Source organism: Trachypithecus francoisi, unplaced genomic scaffold (genome assembly GCF_009764315.1).
Source record: "Trachypithecus francoisi isolate TF-2019V2 unplaced genomic scaffold, Tfra_2.0 Lachesis_group0, whole genome shotgun sequence".
Classification (NCBI taxonomy): Eukaryota; Metazoa; Chordata; class Mammalia; order Primates; family Cercopithecidae; genus Trachypithecus; species Trachypithecus francoisi.
The window spans coordinates 175731063-175752307 of NW_022681453.1; the positions used below are offsets into that span (position 1 = coordinate 175731063).

A 21245-nucleotide genomic window follows, 5' to 3' on the forward strand; every position below is an offset into this window, starting at 1 on the left:
ATCAGCTTTTTTGTCTTCCACCTGGTTCTATCATTAATGGGTTGAAAAAACTCGGACACTTGCTAAAGAATAACTTTAAGAATTGTGATTTTGCACCCCAATATAAAAAATAATAAGTAGTTATATAAACAGAAAAATTTTTAATTGACACACTATATGAAACATCCCAAATAAATTACTGAATCCATACTGGGCAGAGTCAATTAAGAATGAACAAGGTTCCAGCTATAGTGGAGGGCAGGCAGGTAGCCCAGAGAGAAGAAAGAGGCCTTTTGCTTTCAGGAGAGGGTAGTGCTGTAGCAACCATTATAGAATAGTTTGGACATAGCCTTAGTTATATCATTATTTTTCTTGAAGAAAGGGAATTAACAGAAGCTTAACGACTGGTTCAATGATTAATACTCCCTTATGGTTTAAATGTACTCTGAGATCCTTAAAAAAAAATACTCCCCAGACAGGAGCCAACACATGGATAGAATCTTAGCTACTGGTGCTTACATTTCCACACAGGAATAATTTGGTTAGATGTCCATATGTATGTCCAAAATAGTATGGCTCATGTGTAAAAGACTCCACATTAACCTAAGGTCTTTGATATCCAGGTTTCATCTTCTTATAATTGGCTCTTCTGTCACCATCCTCAATCCTCAAATTGGTCAATGCAACAAACTAATTCAAAGCATATTTGTAAATACTTTTAACATTTTTTAAATCCACTATAAATTACTAATAATGGCAATTTGGAATTTGAGGGTGATGTTTTCCTCTATTAATTCAATTATTTTGTACACCATGCTACAATCATCACCCAAGTCATGCTGACCTACCTCCCTTTACTCCTACCAGAGAGTGGGATACCTTTCAACCCTTACTTACTTTAGCCTTTCCTCCCAGGCAGAAACCCAAACGGCACAAGTGTGAACTGCCATTTAACAGCTGATATGCAATTTGGATTCAGGCTTGAACTGGAACCACCAGTAACTTTTGTAAGATGAGTATCCCTTTGAAAACACATTACGCTACAATGACCATGAAAAAAATCTACATCTCCAAGAAGCATCCTCCTGGGACCTTATACAGAATCGTTTGGCACCTCCCTCGTTATGAAGAATGAGGAAGCAAATAATCATTGGTAAAGGAAATTTCTTATCTCAATCTGAAATCTAAAAAATATATATGTATATATTTTAATATAATAAAATAAGTTTAAATAAAAACAAAATATTTTAAAAGTCTAATATAAAAAAAATCAGTGATTCCCTCACTGCTTCAGATTACTTATGCAGTTGCTCTCAATACAATAGCAAAGACAAACAAGAGTTTATACAGTGATGGCCTAAATCAGTTACTCAATAAATAGTTTCCAAGGGCCTGATCTCAGAGGAAATACTCAAGATATTTATAGGCACACCTCATTTCATTGCACCTTATTTTATTGCATTTCAAAGATGTTGCTTTTTTTTTAAAGAAATTGAAGTTTTGTGTCAATTCTGCATTGAGCAGGGTTACTGGCCCCATTTTTTCAGTAGCATGCATTTACTTCATGCCTCTGTGTCACATTTTGGTAATTCTTGCAATATTTCAAACATTTTCATTATTAGATGTGTTGTGATGATCTGTGATGACTGATCATGGATGTTACCATTATAATTGTTTTGGGGCACCACAAACTGCACTCATATAAGATAGTAAACTGAATGGATGGACATTGTGTGTACTCTCACTGTTCTAGCAACTAGCCGTTCTCCCATCTCTCCCTTCTTTGTAGGCCTTCCTATTCCCTGCGACACAATAATACTGAGTTTACGCTAGTTAATAATCCTACAATGGCCTCTAATTGTTCAAGTGGAAAAAAGAGTCACATGTCTCTTACTTTCAATCAAAAGGCAGAAATGATAAAATTTAGTGAGGAAGGCATGTCAAAAGCCAAGATACCAGAAAGCTAGGCCTCTTGCATCAAATAGTTAGCCAAGCTGTGAATGCAGAGAAAAAGTTTTTGTAGAAAATTAGAAGTGCTACTATAGTGAACACATGAATAATAACAATGACAGCCTTATTGCTTATATGGAGAAAGATTTAGAAGCTAAAAGATCAAACCTGCCACAACATTCCCTTAAGCCAAAACCGAATCCAGAGGAAGGCCCCAACTCTCTTCAACTCTATGAAGTCTGAGAGAGGTGAGAGAGCTGCAGAAGGAAAGTTGGAAGTAGCAGATGGTGGTTCATCCAGTTTAAGGAGAGAAGTCATTTCCATAACATAAAAATACAAGGTGAAGCAGCAAATACTGATATAGAAGCTGCAGCAGGATAAGATCTTATTATGATCCAGCTAAGATAACTGATGAAGATGGCTACACTAAACAATAGATTTTCAAGGTGGACAAAACAGCCTTTTATTGCAAGAAGATGCCACCTAGGATTTTCATAGCTAGGGAGGAGAAGTCAAAGCCTGGCTTCAAAGTATGGGCTTACTCTCTTGTTAGGAGCTAATGCAACAGGTAATCTTAGGTTGAAGCCAATGCTCATTGATATCATTCCAAAAACATTAGGCTAGGGCCCTTAAGAATTTTACTAAATCTATTCTGCCTATGCTCTATAAATAAAATAATAAAGCCTGGATGACAGCAGTCTGTCTATTGAATATTTTAAGCCAACTCTTGAGATCTACTGCTCTGAAATAAAGATTCTCATCAAAATATTGATGTTCATTGACAAAATACTTGGTCATCTAACAGCTGTGATGAGGAGGTACAGGATATTAATGTTGTTTTCTTTTTCAAGATGGAGTCTCGCTCTGTCACCCAGACTGGAGTGCAGTGGCACGATCTGGGCTCACTGCAAGCTCCACCTCCCAGGTTCACGCCATTCTCCTGCCTCAGCCTCCTGAGTAGCTGGGACTAAAGGCACCCATCACCACGCCCAGCTAATTTTTTGTATTTTTAGTAAGGATGGTGTTTCACTGTGTTAGCCAGAATGGTCTCAATCTCCTGACCTCATGATCCACCAACCTTGGCCTCCCAAAGTGCTGAGATTACAGGCGTGACCCACCACACCTGGCTATTAATGTTGTTTTCATGTATGCTAACACAACATCCATTCTTCAGCCCAATGATCAAAGAGTCATTTTGACTTTCAAGTCCTATTATTTCAGAAATTCATTTCATAAGGCTTTAGCTGCCATAGACAGTGATTCCTCTGATGAATCTACACAAAGTCTATTGAAAGCCTCCCAGAAAGGATTCACTATTCTAGATGCCATGAAAAACATTTATGCATTTTAGCTCTAGATCAACTCCAAGAACAAACTAGGAATCCTGAGAGGACTCACAGACCCTCTGAAGGAAGCAGACTGCTCCTGCAGGATGTGGGAGACACCCCAAATGCTCAGCAGCAGCAAGATCTGCCCAAGGAGAGTCTGAGCTCAGGTATAGCTCTGCCCCCAACGGATGGCCCTTTCCTACCCACTCTGGTAGCGGAAGACAAAGGATGTAAAATCTTGGGAGTTCTAGGGCCCTGCCCACCGCCAGTCCCTCTCCATACTACCATAGCTGATGCTGTTTGGAAAACACCACCTCCTGGGAGGAGGCCAACCAGCACAAAAATAGAGCATTAAACCACCAAAGCTAAGAACCCTCATGGAGTCCATTGCAACCTCCGCCCCGCCACCTCCACCAGAACGGGCACTGGCATCCGTGGCTGAGAGACCCATAGACGGTTCACATCACAGAACTCTGTGCAGAAAACCCCCAGTACCATCCTGGAGCTGGGTAGACTTGCTGGGTGGCTAGATCCAGAAGAGACACAACAATCACCGAGCTTCGGTTCACAGGAAGCCACATCCATAGGAAAAGGGTGAGAGTACTACATCAAGGGAACACCCACTGGGACAAAAGAATCTGAACAACAGCCTTCAGCCCTAGACATTCCCTCTGATAGAGCCTATCCAAATAAGAAGGAACCAGAAAACCAACCCTGGTAATATGACAAAACAAGGCTCTGCAACACCCCCCAAAATCCACACTTATTCACCAGCAATGGAGCCAAACCAAGAAGAAATACCTAATTTACCTGAAAAATAATTCAGGAAGTTAGTTACTAAGCTAGTCAGGGAGGAACCAGAGAAAGGCAAAGTCCAGTGCAAGAAAATCCAAAACACAATACAAGAAGTGAAGGGAGAAATATTCAGGGAAATAGACAGTTTAAAGTAAAAACAATCAAAAATTCAGGTAACGTTGGACACATTTATAGAAATAAAAAATGCTCTGGAAAGTTTCAGCAATAGAACTGAACAAGTAGAGATCAAAGACAACGTCTTCAAATTAACCCAATCCAACAAAGACAAAGAAAAAGGAGTAAGAAAATATGAGCAAAGCCTCCAAGACGTCTGGGATTATGTTAAACAACCAAGTCTAAGAATAATTGGTGTTCCTGAGGAAGAAGAGAATTATAAAAGCTTGGAAAACATATTTGGGGGAATAATCGAGGAACACTTCCCCGGCCTCTCTAGAGACCTAGACATGAGAAAACAAGAAGCACAAAGAACACCTGGGAAATTCATTGCAAAAAGATCATCACCTAGGCACACTGTCATCTATTATCCAAAGTTAAGACAAAGGAAAGAATCTTAAGAGCTGTGAGATAGAAGCGCCAAGTAGCCTATAAAGCAAAACCTATTAGATTAATAGCAGATTTCTCAGCAGAAACCCTACAAGCTAGAAGGGATTGGAGCCCTATCTTCAGCCTCCTCAAACAAAACAATTATCAGCCAAGAATTTTGTATCTAACAAAATGAAGCATCGTATATAAAGGAAAGATACAATCTTTTTCAGACAAACAAATGCTAAGAGAATTCACCGCTACCAAGCCACCATTACAAGAACTGCTAAAAGGAACTCTAAATCTTGAAACAAATCCTGGAAACACATCAAAACAGCATCTACTTAAGCATAAATCACACAGGACCTATAAAACAAAAATATAAGTTAAAAAGCAAAAACAAAAAACAAGAAAACAAAAGTGCACAGGCAACAAATAGCACAATGAATGCAATGGTACCTCACATTTCAATACTAACATTGAATGTAAATGGCCTAAATGCTCTGCTTAAAACATACGGAACCACAGAATGGATAAGAACTCACCAACCAATTATCTGCTGTCTTCAAGAGATTCACCTAACATAAGGACTCACAAAAACTTAAAGGGGTGGAAAAAGGCATTTCATGCAAGTGGACACCAAAGCGAGCAAGGTAGCTATTCTTATATCAGACAAAATGAACTTTAAAGCAACAGCAGTTAAAAGAAACAAAGAGGGACATTATATAATGGTAAAAGACCTTGTCCAACAGGAAAATATGACAATCCTAAACATATATGCACCTAAAAACTGGAGCTCCCAAATTTATAACACTAATAGACCTAAGAAATGAGATAGACAATAACACAATAATAGTGGGGGACTTCAATACTCCCCTGACACAATTAGACAGGTTATCAAGACAGAAAGTCAACAAAGAAACAATGGATTTAAACTATACCCTGGAACAAATAGACTTAACAGATACAGACAGAACGTTTCATTCAACAATCACAAAACATACATTCTATTCAACAGTGCATGGAACTTTCTCCAAGATAGACCATATGATAGGCCATAAAATGAGTCTCAATAAATTTTTAAAAATTGAAATTATTTCAAGCACTCTCTTAGACCACAGTAGACTAAAACTGGAAATCAAGTGCAAAAGGAACCTTCAAAACCATGCAAATATATGGAAATTAAATAACTTGCTCCTGAATGAGCAATGGGTCAAAAACAAAATCAAGATGGAAATTTAAAAATTCTTTGAACTGTGGCCGGGCGCGGTGGCTCAAGCCTGTAATCCCAGCACTTTGGGAGGCCGAGACAGGCGGATCACGAGGTCAGGAGATCGAGACCATCCTGGCTAATACGGTGAAACCCTGTCTTTACTTAAAAATACAAAAACCTAGCCGGGCGACGAGGCGGGCGCCTGTAGTCCCAGCTACTCGGGAGGCTGAGGCAGGAGAATGGCGTAAACCCGGGAGGCAGAGCTTGCAGTGAGCTGAGATCCGGCCACTGCACTCCAGCCTGGGTGGCAGAGCAAGACTCCGTCTCAAAAAAAAAAAAAAAAAAAAAAAAAAAAAAAAAAATTCTTTGAACTGAGTGACAATAATGACATAACCTATCAAAACTTCTGGAATACAGCAAAAGCAGTGCTAAGAGGAAAGTTCATAGCCCTAAATGTCTAATCAAAAAGACTGAAAGAGCACAAACTGACAATCTAAGGTCACACCTCAAGGAACTACAGAAACAAGAACAAACCAAACCCAAACCCAGCACAAGAAAGGAAATAACCAAGATAAAAGCAGAACTAAATGAAATTGAAACAAAAAATATACAAAAGATACAGGAAACAAAAAGCTAATTCTTTGAAAATATAAATAAAATTGATAGACCATTAGCAAGATTAATCAAGAAAAGAAGAGAGAAATTCCAAATGACCTCACTAAGAAACAAAACAGGAGATATTACAACTGACACTACTGAAACACAAAAGATCATTCAAGGTTACTATGAACACCTTTATGCACATAAACTAGAAAACCTAGAAGAGATGGATAAATTCCTAGAAAAATACAACCCTCCTAGCTTAAATCAGGAAGAATTAAATACCCTGAACAGACCAATAACAAGCAGCGAGATTGAAATGGTAATTTAAAAATTATCAACAAAAAAAGGTCCAGGACCAGAGGGATTCACAGCAGAATTCTACCAGACATTCAAAGAATTGGTACCCATCCTTTTGACACTATTCCATAAGACAGAGAAAGAGGGAACCCTCCCTAATTCATTCTATGAAGCCAGCATCAACCTAATACAAAAACCAGGACAGATTATAAACAAAAAAGAAAACTATAGACTGAAATCCTTGATGAACATAGATGCTAAAATCCTTAACAAAATACTAGCTAACCAAATCCAGCAACATATCAAGAAGACAATCCACCATAATCAAGTGGGTTTCATACCAGGGATACAGGGATGGTTTAAAATACACAAGTCAATAAATGTGATATACCACATAAACAGAATTAAAAACAAAAATCAAATGATCATTACAATACATGTAGAAAAAAGCATTCAACAAAATCCAGCATCCCTTTATGATTAAAACTCTCAGCAAAATTGGCATACAAGGGACATACCTCAGTGTAATAAAAGTCATCTATGACAAACACACAGCCAACGTAATACTGAATGGGGAAAAGTTGAAAGCATTCTCTCGGAAAACTGGAACAAGACAAGGATGCCCATTCTCATCACTCCTCTTCAACATAATACTGGAAGTCCTAGCCAGAGCAGTCAAGCAAGAGAAGGAAATAAAGGGCATCCAAATCAGTAAAGAGGAAGGCAAACTGTCACTGTTTGCTGACAATACGATCATTTACCTTGAAAACAAAAACATAAAGTGGGAAAAGGACACCCTTTTCAACAAATTTTGCTGGGATAATTGGCTAGCCACAAGTAGGAAAAGAAACTGGATCCTCATCTCTCACCCTATACAAAAATCAACTCAAGATGGATTAGGGACTTAAACCTAAGACCTGAAACTATAAAAATTCTAGAAGATAACCTTGAAAAATCCTTCTAGAGGTTGGCTTAGGCAAGGATTTAATGACCAAGAAACTAAAAGCAAGTGCAATAAAAACAAAGATAAATAACTGGGACCTAATTAAACTATAGAGCTTTTGCATGGCAAAAGGAACAGTCAGCAGAGTAAATAGACAACCCACAGACTGGGAGAAAATCTTCACAATCTATAAATGTGACAAAGGACTAATATCTAGAATCTACAACAAACTCAAAAAAATCAGTAAGAAAAAAACAATCCTATCAAAAAGTGGGCCAAAGACATGAATAGACAACTCTCAAAAGAAGATACTCAAATGGCCAATGAACATATGAAAAAGCATTCAACATCACTAATGAACAGGGAAATGCACATCAAAACCACAATGTGATACCACCTTTCTCCTGCAAGATGGTCATAATCAAAAAATCAGAAAACAGTAGATATTGGCATGGATGCAGTGATCAGGAAACACTTCTTCACTGCTGGTGAGAATGTAAACTAGTACAGTCACCATGGAAAACTAAAAGTTCTTTAAACCAGCAATCCCACTACTGGGTATCTACCCAGAGGAGAAGAAATCATAATACAAAAAAGATACTTGCACATGCATGTTTGTAGCCACAATTCACAGTTGCAAAATCGTGGAACCAACCCAAATGCCCATCAACCAATGAGTGGATAAAGAAACTTATATATATATAAGTTATATATCAATTATATATATATATCATATATAGATATATATAATATCTAAATAGATATATATATCAGATAGATAGATAGATCATATATATATGATGGAATACTGCTCAGCCATAGAAAAGGAATGAATTAACAGCATTTGCAGTGACCTGGATGAGATTGGGGACTATTATTCTAAGTGAAGTAAGTCAGGAATGGAAAACCAAACATCATATCTTCTCACTGATATGCGGGAGCTAAGCTATAAGGATGCAACGGCCTGAGAATAATACAATGGACTTTAGGGACTTGTGGGGAAGAGTGAGAAGCGGGTGAGGAATAGAAGACTACAAAAATCGTGCAGTGTATACTGCTCAGGTAATGGGTGCACCAAAATCTCACAAATCACCACTAAAGAATTGTATCCCAATAACTTACGGAAAAAAATTTTAAAAAATAAAAAATATATGATTAATGGTCAAAATATCAGCAGTAACAGGAGTTTGGAAGAAATTGGTTCCAACTCTCATGAATGACTTTGAGGGGTTTAAAACTTCAGTAGAAGTAGTAATTGCAAACGTAGTAGAAACAGCAAGAAAACTAGAATTAGAAGTAGAGACTGAAGATGTGACTGAATTGCTGCAGTCTCATGATAAAACCTGAATGGATGAGCAGTTGCTTCTTAGGGATGAGCAACCAAAGTGATTTCTTGTGATGGAATCTACTCCTGGTAAAGATGCCATGAACATTGTTGAAATGGCAACAAATAATTTAGAATAGCCTATAAATTTAGTTCATAAAGCAGCAGTAGGTTTCAGGGGACTGACTCCAGTTTTTGTAAGAAGTTCTACTGTGAGTAAGATGCTACCAAACAGCATCGCATGCTACAGAGAAACTTTTGTGAAAGACTGAATTGACTGAGCAAACTTCATTGTTATCTTCTTTTACAAAATTGCTACAACCACTCCAATCTTTAGCAACCACCAACCTGATCAATCTGCAGCCATCTACATGGAGACAAGACCCTCCACCAGCAAAATGATTATGACTTGTTAAAGTCTCAGATGATCTTTAGCACTTTTTAGCAACAAGGCATTTTTAATTACAGTTATATATATTTTAGACGTAATGTTACTGTGCACTTAATAGACTTAGTATAGTGTAAACATAACCTTTATGTGCATTGGAGAACCAAAAAAATTCATGTAACATGTTTAATTGTGATATTTGCTTTATTGCTGTTGGCCGGAATGGAAACTGCAGTGTCTATGAGATACACCTGTATCTATAAAAGCTGCAATGAAGATGCTTACAGTCTGGTTGGAAAACATAACTAATACTTCACAAATCCCAACAATGTATATAATTATATGCCAAGTTATATAGTATAGACTAGTATCATAGAAGTTTTGGCTAAAATCTGTGAGCAAATTTTTGTATGATTAAAAATGCTATGCAACATAATTAAAGAAGGTATGTACTTAAATCACTTTGGCAATTGTGAAGATGAGCTTTAAGTACTTGATATTAATTAACCTGAAAGTAAACTACTAAAAGTTGTTCATATAAGGACAACTAGAATGTTAGCTATGCTTTCTACAATATCTGAGCAAAAAAAAAAAGTTGACAATTTGATTTAGATCTGCCTTTACTAACAAAATGGAAGCATAAAAATAGATTCATAGTCATCCAATAAGAAAACATAATTAAGGGCCCAGAAATATAAAGTGACAATTTCTATTAAAAATGTAGCACATAAGAATATCCATACATCAGTTCAGTGCCTGGGTGTCATGTGCTGTCTAAATAAAAACATGAGCAAGGAAGGGGAAAATGTCAGCGTTAATTGGTCAAATTAGGCCATATTTTTAGTTGACATTACATTTGCACTTGACAATTTAGGTTTGACCTACACACCCAAAAATTTACATTTGACCCACACTAAGAGAATCCATACCATTATAGTAGGTACTTGACAAAGAACATGTTTCCTGTGTTAATTTTTGTATAATTTAATTTTCACAAATATATACCATTTCTCTTGCCTTGAAAGGAAACGATTATTTCTTTTTTTATACAAGACAGACCTGAGACCTTTTTCCTCAATTCCAAATACTTGGTAATATTCAGTTATTTTATTAACTGATTTGACTTTATAGGCCACAGAATCAATCTATTTTTAAAGAACTGAGTTTCCCAAGGCATGGGACACCTACACAGCCTAATTTCATTAGTAGGTATATCAGGTTTTAAGTAGTCCAGTAGGAAAGGTATTCCTTTTACAGTTTTCTTTCTGTTGTTTATATCAAGGATTAAGTTTCAGTATCATGCAAGCATGTTTTCACCATTTCTCAAATATGAGGCAATGTTCCTTTACAGCAAAGACAACAGACCTCAGGATAAGCAGACAACAATATCTACTTGGAATTTAATATTGTCTTTCTTAGATTTGTATTTACTTTTACAATGGTCATCTACTTATGGCAAGTAATACTATACTGGTTCTCATTTACAGAAATAATAACAACTTTCCTCTAAAAATGAATTTAAATCGAGTTAGTCGATGTAAAGGAAAATATTAGCAAAATAATAGTACATGTAGTTCTCAGATATAGGCAAATTTGTACCATGGTAATTCACTAGTGACTAAAATTGGGAAAACAGAGCTAAAATAATTAACATGTTAAAAATGTTTCTTCATTCAGTTATTCATATTAATTACTGTTAATATTTTCATTTGTATAATATATGAATTCCTAAGTTGTCTACTGGCAGGGAATTGCAATCTATTATGTAATCCAAATAATTTGTAGAAAATAAATTATTGATACAATTTAGTTAGTGTTAAAAGATAGAACAAGTGGATTTTTAATACAAGTAAGGTAAAATAGTTTCATTGTTATTTGTTCTAGAAGAGTTTGGAGGTACTGCTGTTATTACCATGACACGAACCTAGAAGTTCAGCTTTTAGGAGTACCACACAGGCAAGATCATATTACAAAATAGCCACTTGGCACTCTAAAATAATGGTTCTAACCCTGTATTCTACCATAATACATGGAAAATAATGGTCACATACTAGATATATTCCTGAGGGAATGCCCTGATTTTGGCACAATTCTCCCCTTTCTGCTATTTTTTCCAGAACATTTAGGCAATACAGGGCTGTAAATGTTGGTTATGCGTAAGTTCCAACATGTTCCCTTCTATCCAAGAAAGCAAAACCAAATGTTAAGTAAATGAAAAAACACTAATATAATCAGCTTATTTAACAATAAAAAATAAATCATTCACAAATTTAAGCGCTTTACCTATTTTTCACAACAAATACTTAAGGTATAACTCACTACTGACAGGACCAACAATGTCTCATGACACCTTGGTCCAAACGTACTACTTTATTGTTGGAATACCAGATTAATGTCACCCCTTTATACTTTAGTTAAGACAGAGATACCAAGGTAATGACTGGATTAGAGCATGATTTGCAGATGCAGTGACCTAAGTGAATGGTACTGGCACCAGCTCTTTATAATTTGGTAAAGCAACCAATCATTCAAATTTACTTGCAACACTTAAAAGGTATGAGTTTTATAATTAATGGAAAAAACCTTCATATTAAGGTTGAGAAAAATAAAGGTCTCATTTTCTGACATGAAAGTAGAATTACTCTCAGGTGGTAACCCAAATGTTCCCTTGTGAATTAATGTGTTCTACAATATCAGTAAAACCTAACCACTCCTTTTATGTATAAAATGTAGCACTCACTGATAACAGGCCAGGAGTGGTGGCTCACACCTGTAATTCCAGCATTTTGGGAGGCTGAGGTGGGTGGATTACTTGAGGTCAGGAGTTAGAGACCAGTCTTGCCAACATGGCGAAACCCCATCTCTACTAAAAATACAAAAATTAGCCAGGCATGGTAGTGGGTACCTGTAAACCCAGCTTCTGGCTGAGACAGAAGAATTGCTTGAACCCAGGAGGTGGAGGCTTCAGTGAGCTGAGATCACACCACTGCACTCAAGCCTGGGCAACACAGTGAGACTCTGTCTCAAAAAAAAAAAAAATGCTTTTGTGTATTCTGATACAAGTTTTAACAATATATGAATCAGCAGAGTTTAAAGAATTAGATGATATAGCAAACTGTAGGGATAAGAAAGAAATGTATGTAAACTGGGCCATAATGAAAACAGTTTGTTTAAAGGTCCACAGATCTGATCAGTGTCACTGACATAAAATCAAGTCTTGCACTGAACTAAGTCAACATACTGTTTAGGAAAAATAATTTCTAATATGGATTACAACAGAACTGCCAATTGCTTACATACATATGTGTGTTCCATTCTTGTTGTTATAACATCAATTAATAACAATCATCTTAATTTCATAATTATATTTTGAACTTACCTTTGCCAAAATAACAGAAGCAGAGCATGGTCAACATGATAGTTTCAGGCATCTTAATAAAACCATCATTTTTGGCATCTATGCTGACATTGTAACGGCCCCAAACTGTCAGTAACTCATCCAAAGCAAATTTAATGAATGTGGAGACATGGGCTAATATTACAGTCAGTTTGCCTATATTCACTATACACATTAGCTCTCCAAAAGAATGTGAATCAAGGAGGTTGAGGTGAAAATATCATTAAACAATAATCCCAAATTAACCAATGGTAAAGCAGAGCTCTATGTTCAAGAGTTGTACACTCACACACATGATAAAAGCATAATCATTAAACTTTTTTCTGAATTGTCTAGGTTTAGCTAATAATTTTAATGTTACTGATAGGCTTTGGTCCTCTTTAACAAAAATTAGAAACATTAATTCACACATTCTTCCCAAACCTTTATTATAAACTTTTATGTTTAAGTATCTATAATTTTTCAATTATTAGGGAAACAATGTGATATGTCATTTTAATCGTGGGTGGATCACCTGATGTCAAGAGTTCAAGGCCAGGCTGGCCAACATGGTGAAACCCCATCTATACTAAAAACACAAAAATAGCCGGGTGTGGGGGCAGGCACCTGTAATCCCAGCTACTCAGAAGGCTGAGTTAGGAGAATCTCTTGAACCTGGGAGGTGGAGGTTGCAGTGAGCCAACATGGTGCCACTGCACTCCAGCCTGGGTGACAGAGTGAGATTCTATCTCAAAAAAAAAGAAACATAAATAAGTAAAAAATAATTATTTGTGTAAGAGTATAGGAGATAGAAAAAATATATGACTTACTTTCTTTGTTCTACATGTATCATGTAGGTGTAGAGTTTACAGAAATACCTTTGTAAAACATGGTTACTATTTTTTGTTTGTAGGTATGTACTTGAAGCATCAGCAGGTCAATTGGCTAACATTCCCACCATGGCAGAAATGCAAATTTTGGAAAAAACAGCCCATAATATTTCAATCAACAGTGAACACAGAAGGCATTTTGTTATCACCAAATCGCCAAACTAATAATGGTAAACAAACAAGGCAGAATTCTCCTGCTGTTTGTATCAAAATTACCACCCAAGCATCGTTCAGACATCTCAGGTCCAACTATAATTCTGCATTTGCCCATTATGTGCTTAACATCAATGTGATCTAGTAAGTACTACCATGATCTTTGAGATTTCGAAGAATCACAGCAGGAAGGCTATGGGACTGCCACCCTGTCACTAACTCGGCCTCTAGTTCCTTAATGTGGGCGCTGAGCATGAGGGGTGGCACTTTCAGAAGCAGGTCAAGAGGCAGCAAAGCTGAAGAAATAAAAGGGGGAAAGATATGAAACTGTAACATAAATTACATTGAATTTTAGAGAGTTGTGTTGGATTTTATTGCTACCAACACTAAGTTACCTGGTCTTGGTCTTGATCCTGTTCCTCCAGTGAAGTCCCTGAAAATAGAATTACAGGCCATTAGAATGACTTGTTCAACTTGGATTTGACAAACTAAGAGCCTACATCTTGCTATGGTCTACATTATAAAGATTAATAAAGATTATTTTCCCTTAAGATGCTCTCAAGAGTTTAATTAAGAGGGAAATAAATATATTACAACACACAGTACAACTGACATTCTACTGACAAATGGCAGAATCATCCCACCACAGTTGTTTTTTAGGCTCTAAGTATGACTAAGAACCTAAATCGTACGATCCTGAATAATTTTCTTGTTACACTTAAACTCGAAATATGATTTTGCACTAAAAGGATATAAGATTTAAAATGTTATATACAATATTTTCTATGATTTGTTACTACTCTATTAAAACAAAACAAAACACCTTATACCTCTTCCTATAAAATGTTTTTTTGCATTGATAATAACTATCTTTCCTAAAGTTGTCAGTGTTATTAACATCCCTTGTTTGCCTTGGAGGTGGCCTTAGACCCTACCAGGGATATCTGTAAATCACCTTCAGCCTTTTTTTTCACTGTACCCTAGAACCAATTTTTTTTTTTTTTTTTTGAGACGACTCTCGCTCTGTAATCCAGGCTGGAGAGCAGTGGCGCGATCTCAGCTCATTGAAACCTCCACCTCCTGGGTTCACGCCATTCTCCTGCCTCAGCCTCCCGAGTAGCTGGGACTACAGGCACCCGCCACCATGCCCGGCTAACTTTTTTGTACTTTTAGTAAAGACGAGGTTTCACCATGTTAGCCAGGATGGTCTTGATTTCCTGACCTCGTGATCCACCCACCTCGGCCTCCCAAAGTGCTGGGATTACAGGTGTGAACCACCACGCCCAGCCTAGAACCAATTTTTTAATAGTTTTCTGGAATGAAATAAGAAACATCTGTGCCCTGACAAGTTGTAAGAATCATTCTTAAACTTAATGTAATCCAACAAAAAAGGCACATGATAGGTATTTGTTAAGTAGGAATAAATACAGGAATTTAAATACAAGTAAACATGGCTGATAAATCTCTTGTCCCAACCCTTTTGTTTTAATCATAGATTTTTTGATACATGCATGCAACACCTACCTGTGTTATTAAGTGTAACAAAATTGGCACTCACTTACCTACCACCCAATTTAAGCACTAGAATAATACCAAAATCTTTGTATCCACTTATGAGTTTCTTCCCTGTTCCTTTCCATTCCCTCTTGATCCTCACCAGGGTAGCACTCTCTTGATCCCATAATATATTCTGTTCCACTCTGAGCTCAAGGTTCCAGAGCCTTGAAAAGTAAATGGAACGTGCCAGCCTTTAACAGTTTATATACTTTCCCTAACCCTGAGATAAGGAGCATGTTTAAAAAAAGAAATGAAGCTGATCCTGCTCTCAGAAAGTTTGAAAAGAGACATGATCACAGCAGTGCCCATGTATAGGCAGGACAACCTCAGGGCTGAGCTGAGAAGCAGAACATCTGTTCCAGCTCCTGGTATGCCTGCACAAATGCCATATCCCAGCAAATGCTTTCCGAATAACTTTGCCCCTTAGCCTTCTAGATGAGGCTAGCATTGTCTAATAGAAACTGATTGTAAGCATCAAACATAATTTTAAGTTTTCTGGTAGCCAAATTTTTAAAAAAGTAAAAAGAATATAGTGAAATAAATCTATTTTATTTAATAAAAAATATCCAAAATATTATTTCAACATATAAAAATTGAGATATCTTATTATTTTACATCTTAATTAATATTAAACGAAATTTAAAATTCAGTCCCTCAGTTGCGCTGGCCACATTTCAGCTGCTCAAGAGTCACATGTGCCTAGTGGCCTCCATACTTAACAATGTGGTCCAGGCCTTTCCTTAAGTGTTGGTCTTTGTCTTCATACACTTACTACATTCATGCCATGTAGCTGCTAAGCCTGCAATACCTCCTGAATCCCACTCTCTTAAAAAGTGCAACTTGAGGCAAACTTGTATCCATCAGATTATTCATGTTCTTGAAAAGCTGATAATCACTCACATGATGAGTTTGCAAGATGACTGTTTCAGATGTCCTGAAGAATCTAACATTTCAAACATTTTTACATATTAGCAAATGCTATGCATAATACGTGCTAGTGGGATATGTGACATAGAACACTCTGACAATGCTGAGTTGCTGCCGCCTCTGCTATTCCTTTATATAATTTTAAATTACTCTTTAATAAACTTCAGGGAATCTTTAAAAAGAACCATTACACATTCATTCATTCATTCGAGAAATATTTATTAAGTGCCCACAATGTATAGCCACCATGTCCGACACTGGAGATGGGATGTGAAAATAAATAGTTTCCACAGTCTTGGGACTTAAAGATTGCATAGAGATAGCAGAAAATAAATGTCAATTTCTCTGGAAATTATATCACTAACCGCAAGAAAACATAGTCATCTGAAATTTCAAAATAGAACAGACTCATTGTGACCAGAAGTGACAGCTTTTAACTATGCAATTGTTGGGTTCACAGAGGGACAAACGATTGAAATTATGCAGAGCCTGGGGGAAGACTGCCTCTAGATTGAACCACATTGAATGTTTATGCCCAACAGAGCATTATGGCTACAGAGGGTGGTGTCCCCATAGTATCACAAGCTGAAAAATATACCAAAGTGGTTTCACACAGAGAACATTCCAGAAATAGTTTCTGGTGAAGAGGCTTAATATATTATAGTTTGTGTTCTCTGAAAATTTTGAAATGGGCATTGACCAACAGCAATTCAGGCTGATGGAAGAATTTCAGAAAAATAGAAGGCTGAAAGAATTCTAAAAGGCCATCCCTTCCAGCTCTCTTCAGACCTAGTATGACCTCATCTGGAATTAATAAGGCAAAAGAGAAACTGAAGTGCTGAAAATGAGTGTTAGCCTACAACTTCCACCCCAAAACACTAACAGATAAAGTGAATAATCCAGGAAGTAGCTTTGTAGTTTTTTAAATAGACTTTTCACTGAATTAAGTCAAGAGCAAGGCGAATTATTTGGATAATTATTTTGCCAGCAGAGTCCTGGCCAAGAAGATGAAGCCCTAAAATTTCATCTCTCATAAGAATTCCTTGAAATATGTATCTGAACAAAGAAAACATTTTCACATGCATTATAAGTGTATTCCATCATTTAATTCAATTGTGAAAAGTATCAATACTATTTGATATTGATAAAAATAATTAAACCTTATGAAATGAGAGGTTTGGCTTACAATAGTAAGGTAATGCCTTCTGAAACGACTGCAACCACACCATGTGAGCTAATGAGCATTTTATAGCTGAAGCTCTCTTTCAGGCAGTGACATTCATACATACATCCGGTGTGAATAAGCGACATTATGTAGCTTTGAGTTCTCCTATTTATCTATAATGTTAATAGAGTTGGTATCATGACAACAAAGTAGTATAATGCTCCTGTGCCTATCCCCTTGTACCCGAATAACATATCTCATAACAAACGAGCAATAAACCAGGAAAATATAGAACTATCACAGAAAAGAAACAAAGTGGTCTTACTATGCGTTTTTTTGTTTGTTTTTGTTAAGACTGCTGGAATGTGACATTGGCAGATGGGCCAGGTTGATTCTAGCAAGGAGTAATCATGCAGTATTTATTCCTCCAAAGTAAAACCAGATACAGATTATGAAAAAGATGGAGGGAGAAGAGCTACAAGTAAAAATAAGCAAGACTTCTGCTTTTAGGAGGCAAGATCCACAGGTCCTGAAAACACACAAGGTCTTTCCAGTCACAAGTATGATTCTGAATGGTCACAAACCTCCACAATCATCTTTACATATAAAGACTTAGAGGCCTGGCATGGTGGCTCATGCCTGTAATCCTACCATTTTGGGAGGCCCAGGCGGGTGGATCACCTCAAGTCAGGAGTTCGAGACCAGCCTGGTCAACATGGCGAAACCCCATCTCTACTAAAAATTCAAAAATTAGCTGGGTGTGGTGGCAGGCGCCTATAATCCCAGCTACTAGGGAGGTTGGGGCAGGAGAACCGCTTGAACCCAGCAGGCGGAGGTTGCAGTGAGCTGAGATGGCGCACTGCACTCCAGCCAGGGCGAAAGAGCAAAACTCCGTCTCAAAAAAAAAAAAAGACTTAGACTTAGGGGCACACTGTCAAATACAATTATGCATACACTGACGAATCAAAAAAGTTGTGAACCACAGGCATCTTTGATACCACAAACATCCAGTGTCTCAAACCAGCCTGCCAACTATATCCTGTTGCCTTGGCAACAGGAGGCAAGCAGACATGCAGAAATCTTGTTGCCTGAGCAACAGGATCCCTTTAAAAAAAAAAATGTGCCTTAAGCTGTGGCTATGGCAAAGGCTGTCAGTAGGCAAGATTTCAGTCCTTGGTAATGAGATAAAGAATTTACACTAAGATAACAATCATTCATCTATTAATCAGTATCTGTAGGTTGGTACCTATGTGCAATACACTGTGCCCTGGAGAAGGCAAAGATGAATTAGGCATAATTTGGCACATACCCGGCACACAGTAATGAATATCCATCAATTAAATAAATGAATGAAGGTTCTTAAGATGGTTGTAAAACAATGACTAAACTTTACTAGGACCTGAGCATATGTGATAAAGAGGCTGAAGCCCCCGTGAGCATTATCAAGTTCCACTACAGAGAATGTTTTATTTATAAGTTGAAATAACATGCTATGACTTGCTGGATTAGAATCCTCAATATGTATATACTAGGTCAGCCTATGAAACCCGCATAAAAACTGGTAAAAGTCAAGCAGATTCTTAATGCCTTCCTAGCAAATAGTAATAGATATAAAAGATTTCATTTCAAATTTGAAAATGATTCAAGTTGGAAATTTCAAAGAAATTGGGGCTTATTCCTCTCTTGATCTTGCCATTAACTATATCCCTCAAAAAAAGTTTTATCAACTAATGATGGCTTGGATTCCCAGGTGCCTTCCAGTTCTAATATTATTCTCCAGCCTTGAGGCCTCAAAACATCTCTAAGGAGGCAGGGGCTATCCCTCCTAGTTCCACTTGCTCATGTTTTATCCGTTTCTCTGGATCATTTGCCCAAAAGCACATCCTAAGTTATTAGGGAGTTATGTTAGTTCTTCAGCAGGCAATTGGTTTAAATCTGGCTCCTGATATCTGATATCTGACCAAAGTTAAGAATTTATGCTTAAGTTTTCTCTTAGTACCATTAATATTTAGCCAGAGCCACATCTGACTTCTACATTTTGGAGGCTGTGGTCAGAACACGTATGATCTTCCCTGTGACTTCTCTCATTGGGCCTTTTTAAAGAGCCAGTAAGGGTCCCCAAGTGGGAGAGCGGCCCAGGGTCTCCTTGTAATTGTTATACCATCTTACACATGGCACGAAAACCAGGCTGGATTTTCAACTTATTTTTATTCTATTATGTAGCTTTGCTATCTCCTTTTATATTCAAACTTCTTATTTAGCTTCTAAATATTTTGCAGAATGGGTTCACATTTTACATTCATAAACAAAGAAACCCAGAAAAATCCTAAACAAATTAGATTGCAAATAACTTTAGCTTTATTTAATGTTCTTTAAAGAATTATAAATACATTTTGGTATTGTCTCCTTTTACTTCAGAGAAGCCCCAGGGATTACCTGGGAGGGAGTCAAAAGTTATTAATTTTCTCTCCTCTTATTTGGCATAAATCAAAGGCTGTCTTTTATCATGTATTTTCTTCTGAAGTCTGCCTTTGTCTTCCCGTTTCACTGTGAGCTCCCTGAAGGAAGAGAGCTTGCCTTAAACAAACCTGTGTTCCCTGGTAGCATGTCACACTGTATTACCACATTTCATGGCACAATTTTGCAAATGTTGCTTTAGGTCAGGTCCTGTTCACCTCGGAACATACTTTCCAAAACATCAGCTTCAATGTATGGGCCACTTTCCATATCCATCTGTTGACTTGGTCATAACCCCAGGTTAAAGCTTGTTCTGGCCGGGCACGGTGGCTCAAGCCTGTAATCCCAGCACTTTGGGAGGCCGAGACGGGCGGATCACGAGGTCAGGAGATCGAGACCATCCTGGCTAACACGGTGAAACCCCGTCTCTACTAAAAAAATACAAAAAACTAGCCGGGCGACATGGCGGGCGCCTGTAGTCCCAGCTGCTTGGGCAGGAGAATGGCGTAAACCCAGGAGGCGGAGCTTGCAGTGAGCTGAGACCCGGCCACTGCACTCCAGCCTGGGCGGCAGAGCGAGACTCCGTCTCAAAAAAAAAAAAAAAAAAAAAAAAAAAAAAGCTTGTTCTATATCCCTGTTTCAATGATCTTCAGATTAAACTTTGCCTTTCTGCTGATTCTAGCTTACCCAATTTGTTTTAAAGCATTTAGTTAACGACTAACTTTTTAAAAACCATCTCAAGCTCTAAAAGATATAGACCATATTGGGTTTTTGTTTGTTTTTGAAGGGGTGGACATCAACCAATTTGTGCAAATAAGACAATTTTACATGGATCCTTTCAAAAAAAGAGTAGAACTATTTTTGACAGGGCCAAGATACCTACATTCATCTGATTGGAAATTTTCATTTTAATATAAAATTCACTTAATTAGAAGTACAACATATGTCATAATTTACTTTTGAACTAAAATACTTGCTTTGTTAGTGATAGAAAGTCAGTAAGTGGGGAATGTTGGGTACTAGCAAGCCCTAAAGATCCTTTGGAAGATCTTCTAACTCAGATCTCCAGTCCCCACAAACACCCATTGTGGTTCTCTTTGGCATTTTGGACAACTTTTCTTTCCCCTACCCTCCCCATTACTTCTGACCATGACTGCTTTGCACTTTTGCTCACTAAAGAATGCCATGAGGTCTTACAGAGTTTTCTCGAATATCTTTCTGACAGATCACACCCCCTATCGATAAGTTTTTCTTGGGTTTTTATTCCCAGAAACACTGGGAAAAAGTTAGGAAATTAAAAGGCTCCATCCTACCTCCTCCTGGTCTTCATTTGAAGAAGATAAATGTATCAGTGATA

At 37.3% G+C, this 21245-nt stretch overlaps 1 protein-coding gene across 12 annotated transcripts in view; it reads right to left on the reverse strand.

Annotated features, from left to right (window-relative positions):
* Positions 1 to 21245, reverse strand: part of NEK10 (NIMA related kinase 10) — a 273507-nt gene that overhangs the window by 38700 nt on the left and 213562 nt on the right. For 7 of the 12 annotated variants that reach the window (XM_033212839.1, XM_033212837.1, XM_033212838.1 and 4 more), the window contains 2 exons: positions 14178 to 14215; positions 13938 to 14078 (listed from right to left, as the gene is read on the reverse strand). In XM_033212839.1, the coding sequence (XP_033068730.1) occupies positions 13938 to 14078; positions 14178 to 14215 (179 nt within the window). The remainder of the gene's footprint in view (positions 1 to 13937; positions 14079 to 14177; positions 14216 to 21245) is intronic. The other 5 variants (XM_033212845.1, XM_033212844.1, XM_033212841.1 and 2 more) reach the window with 1 other exon arrangement.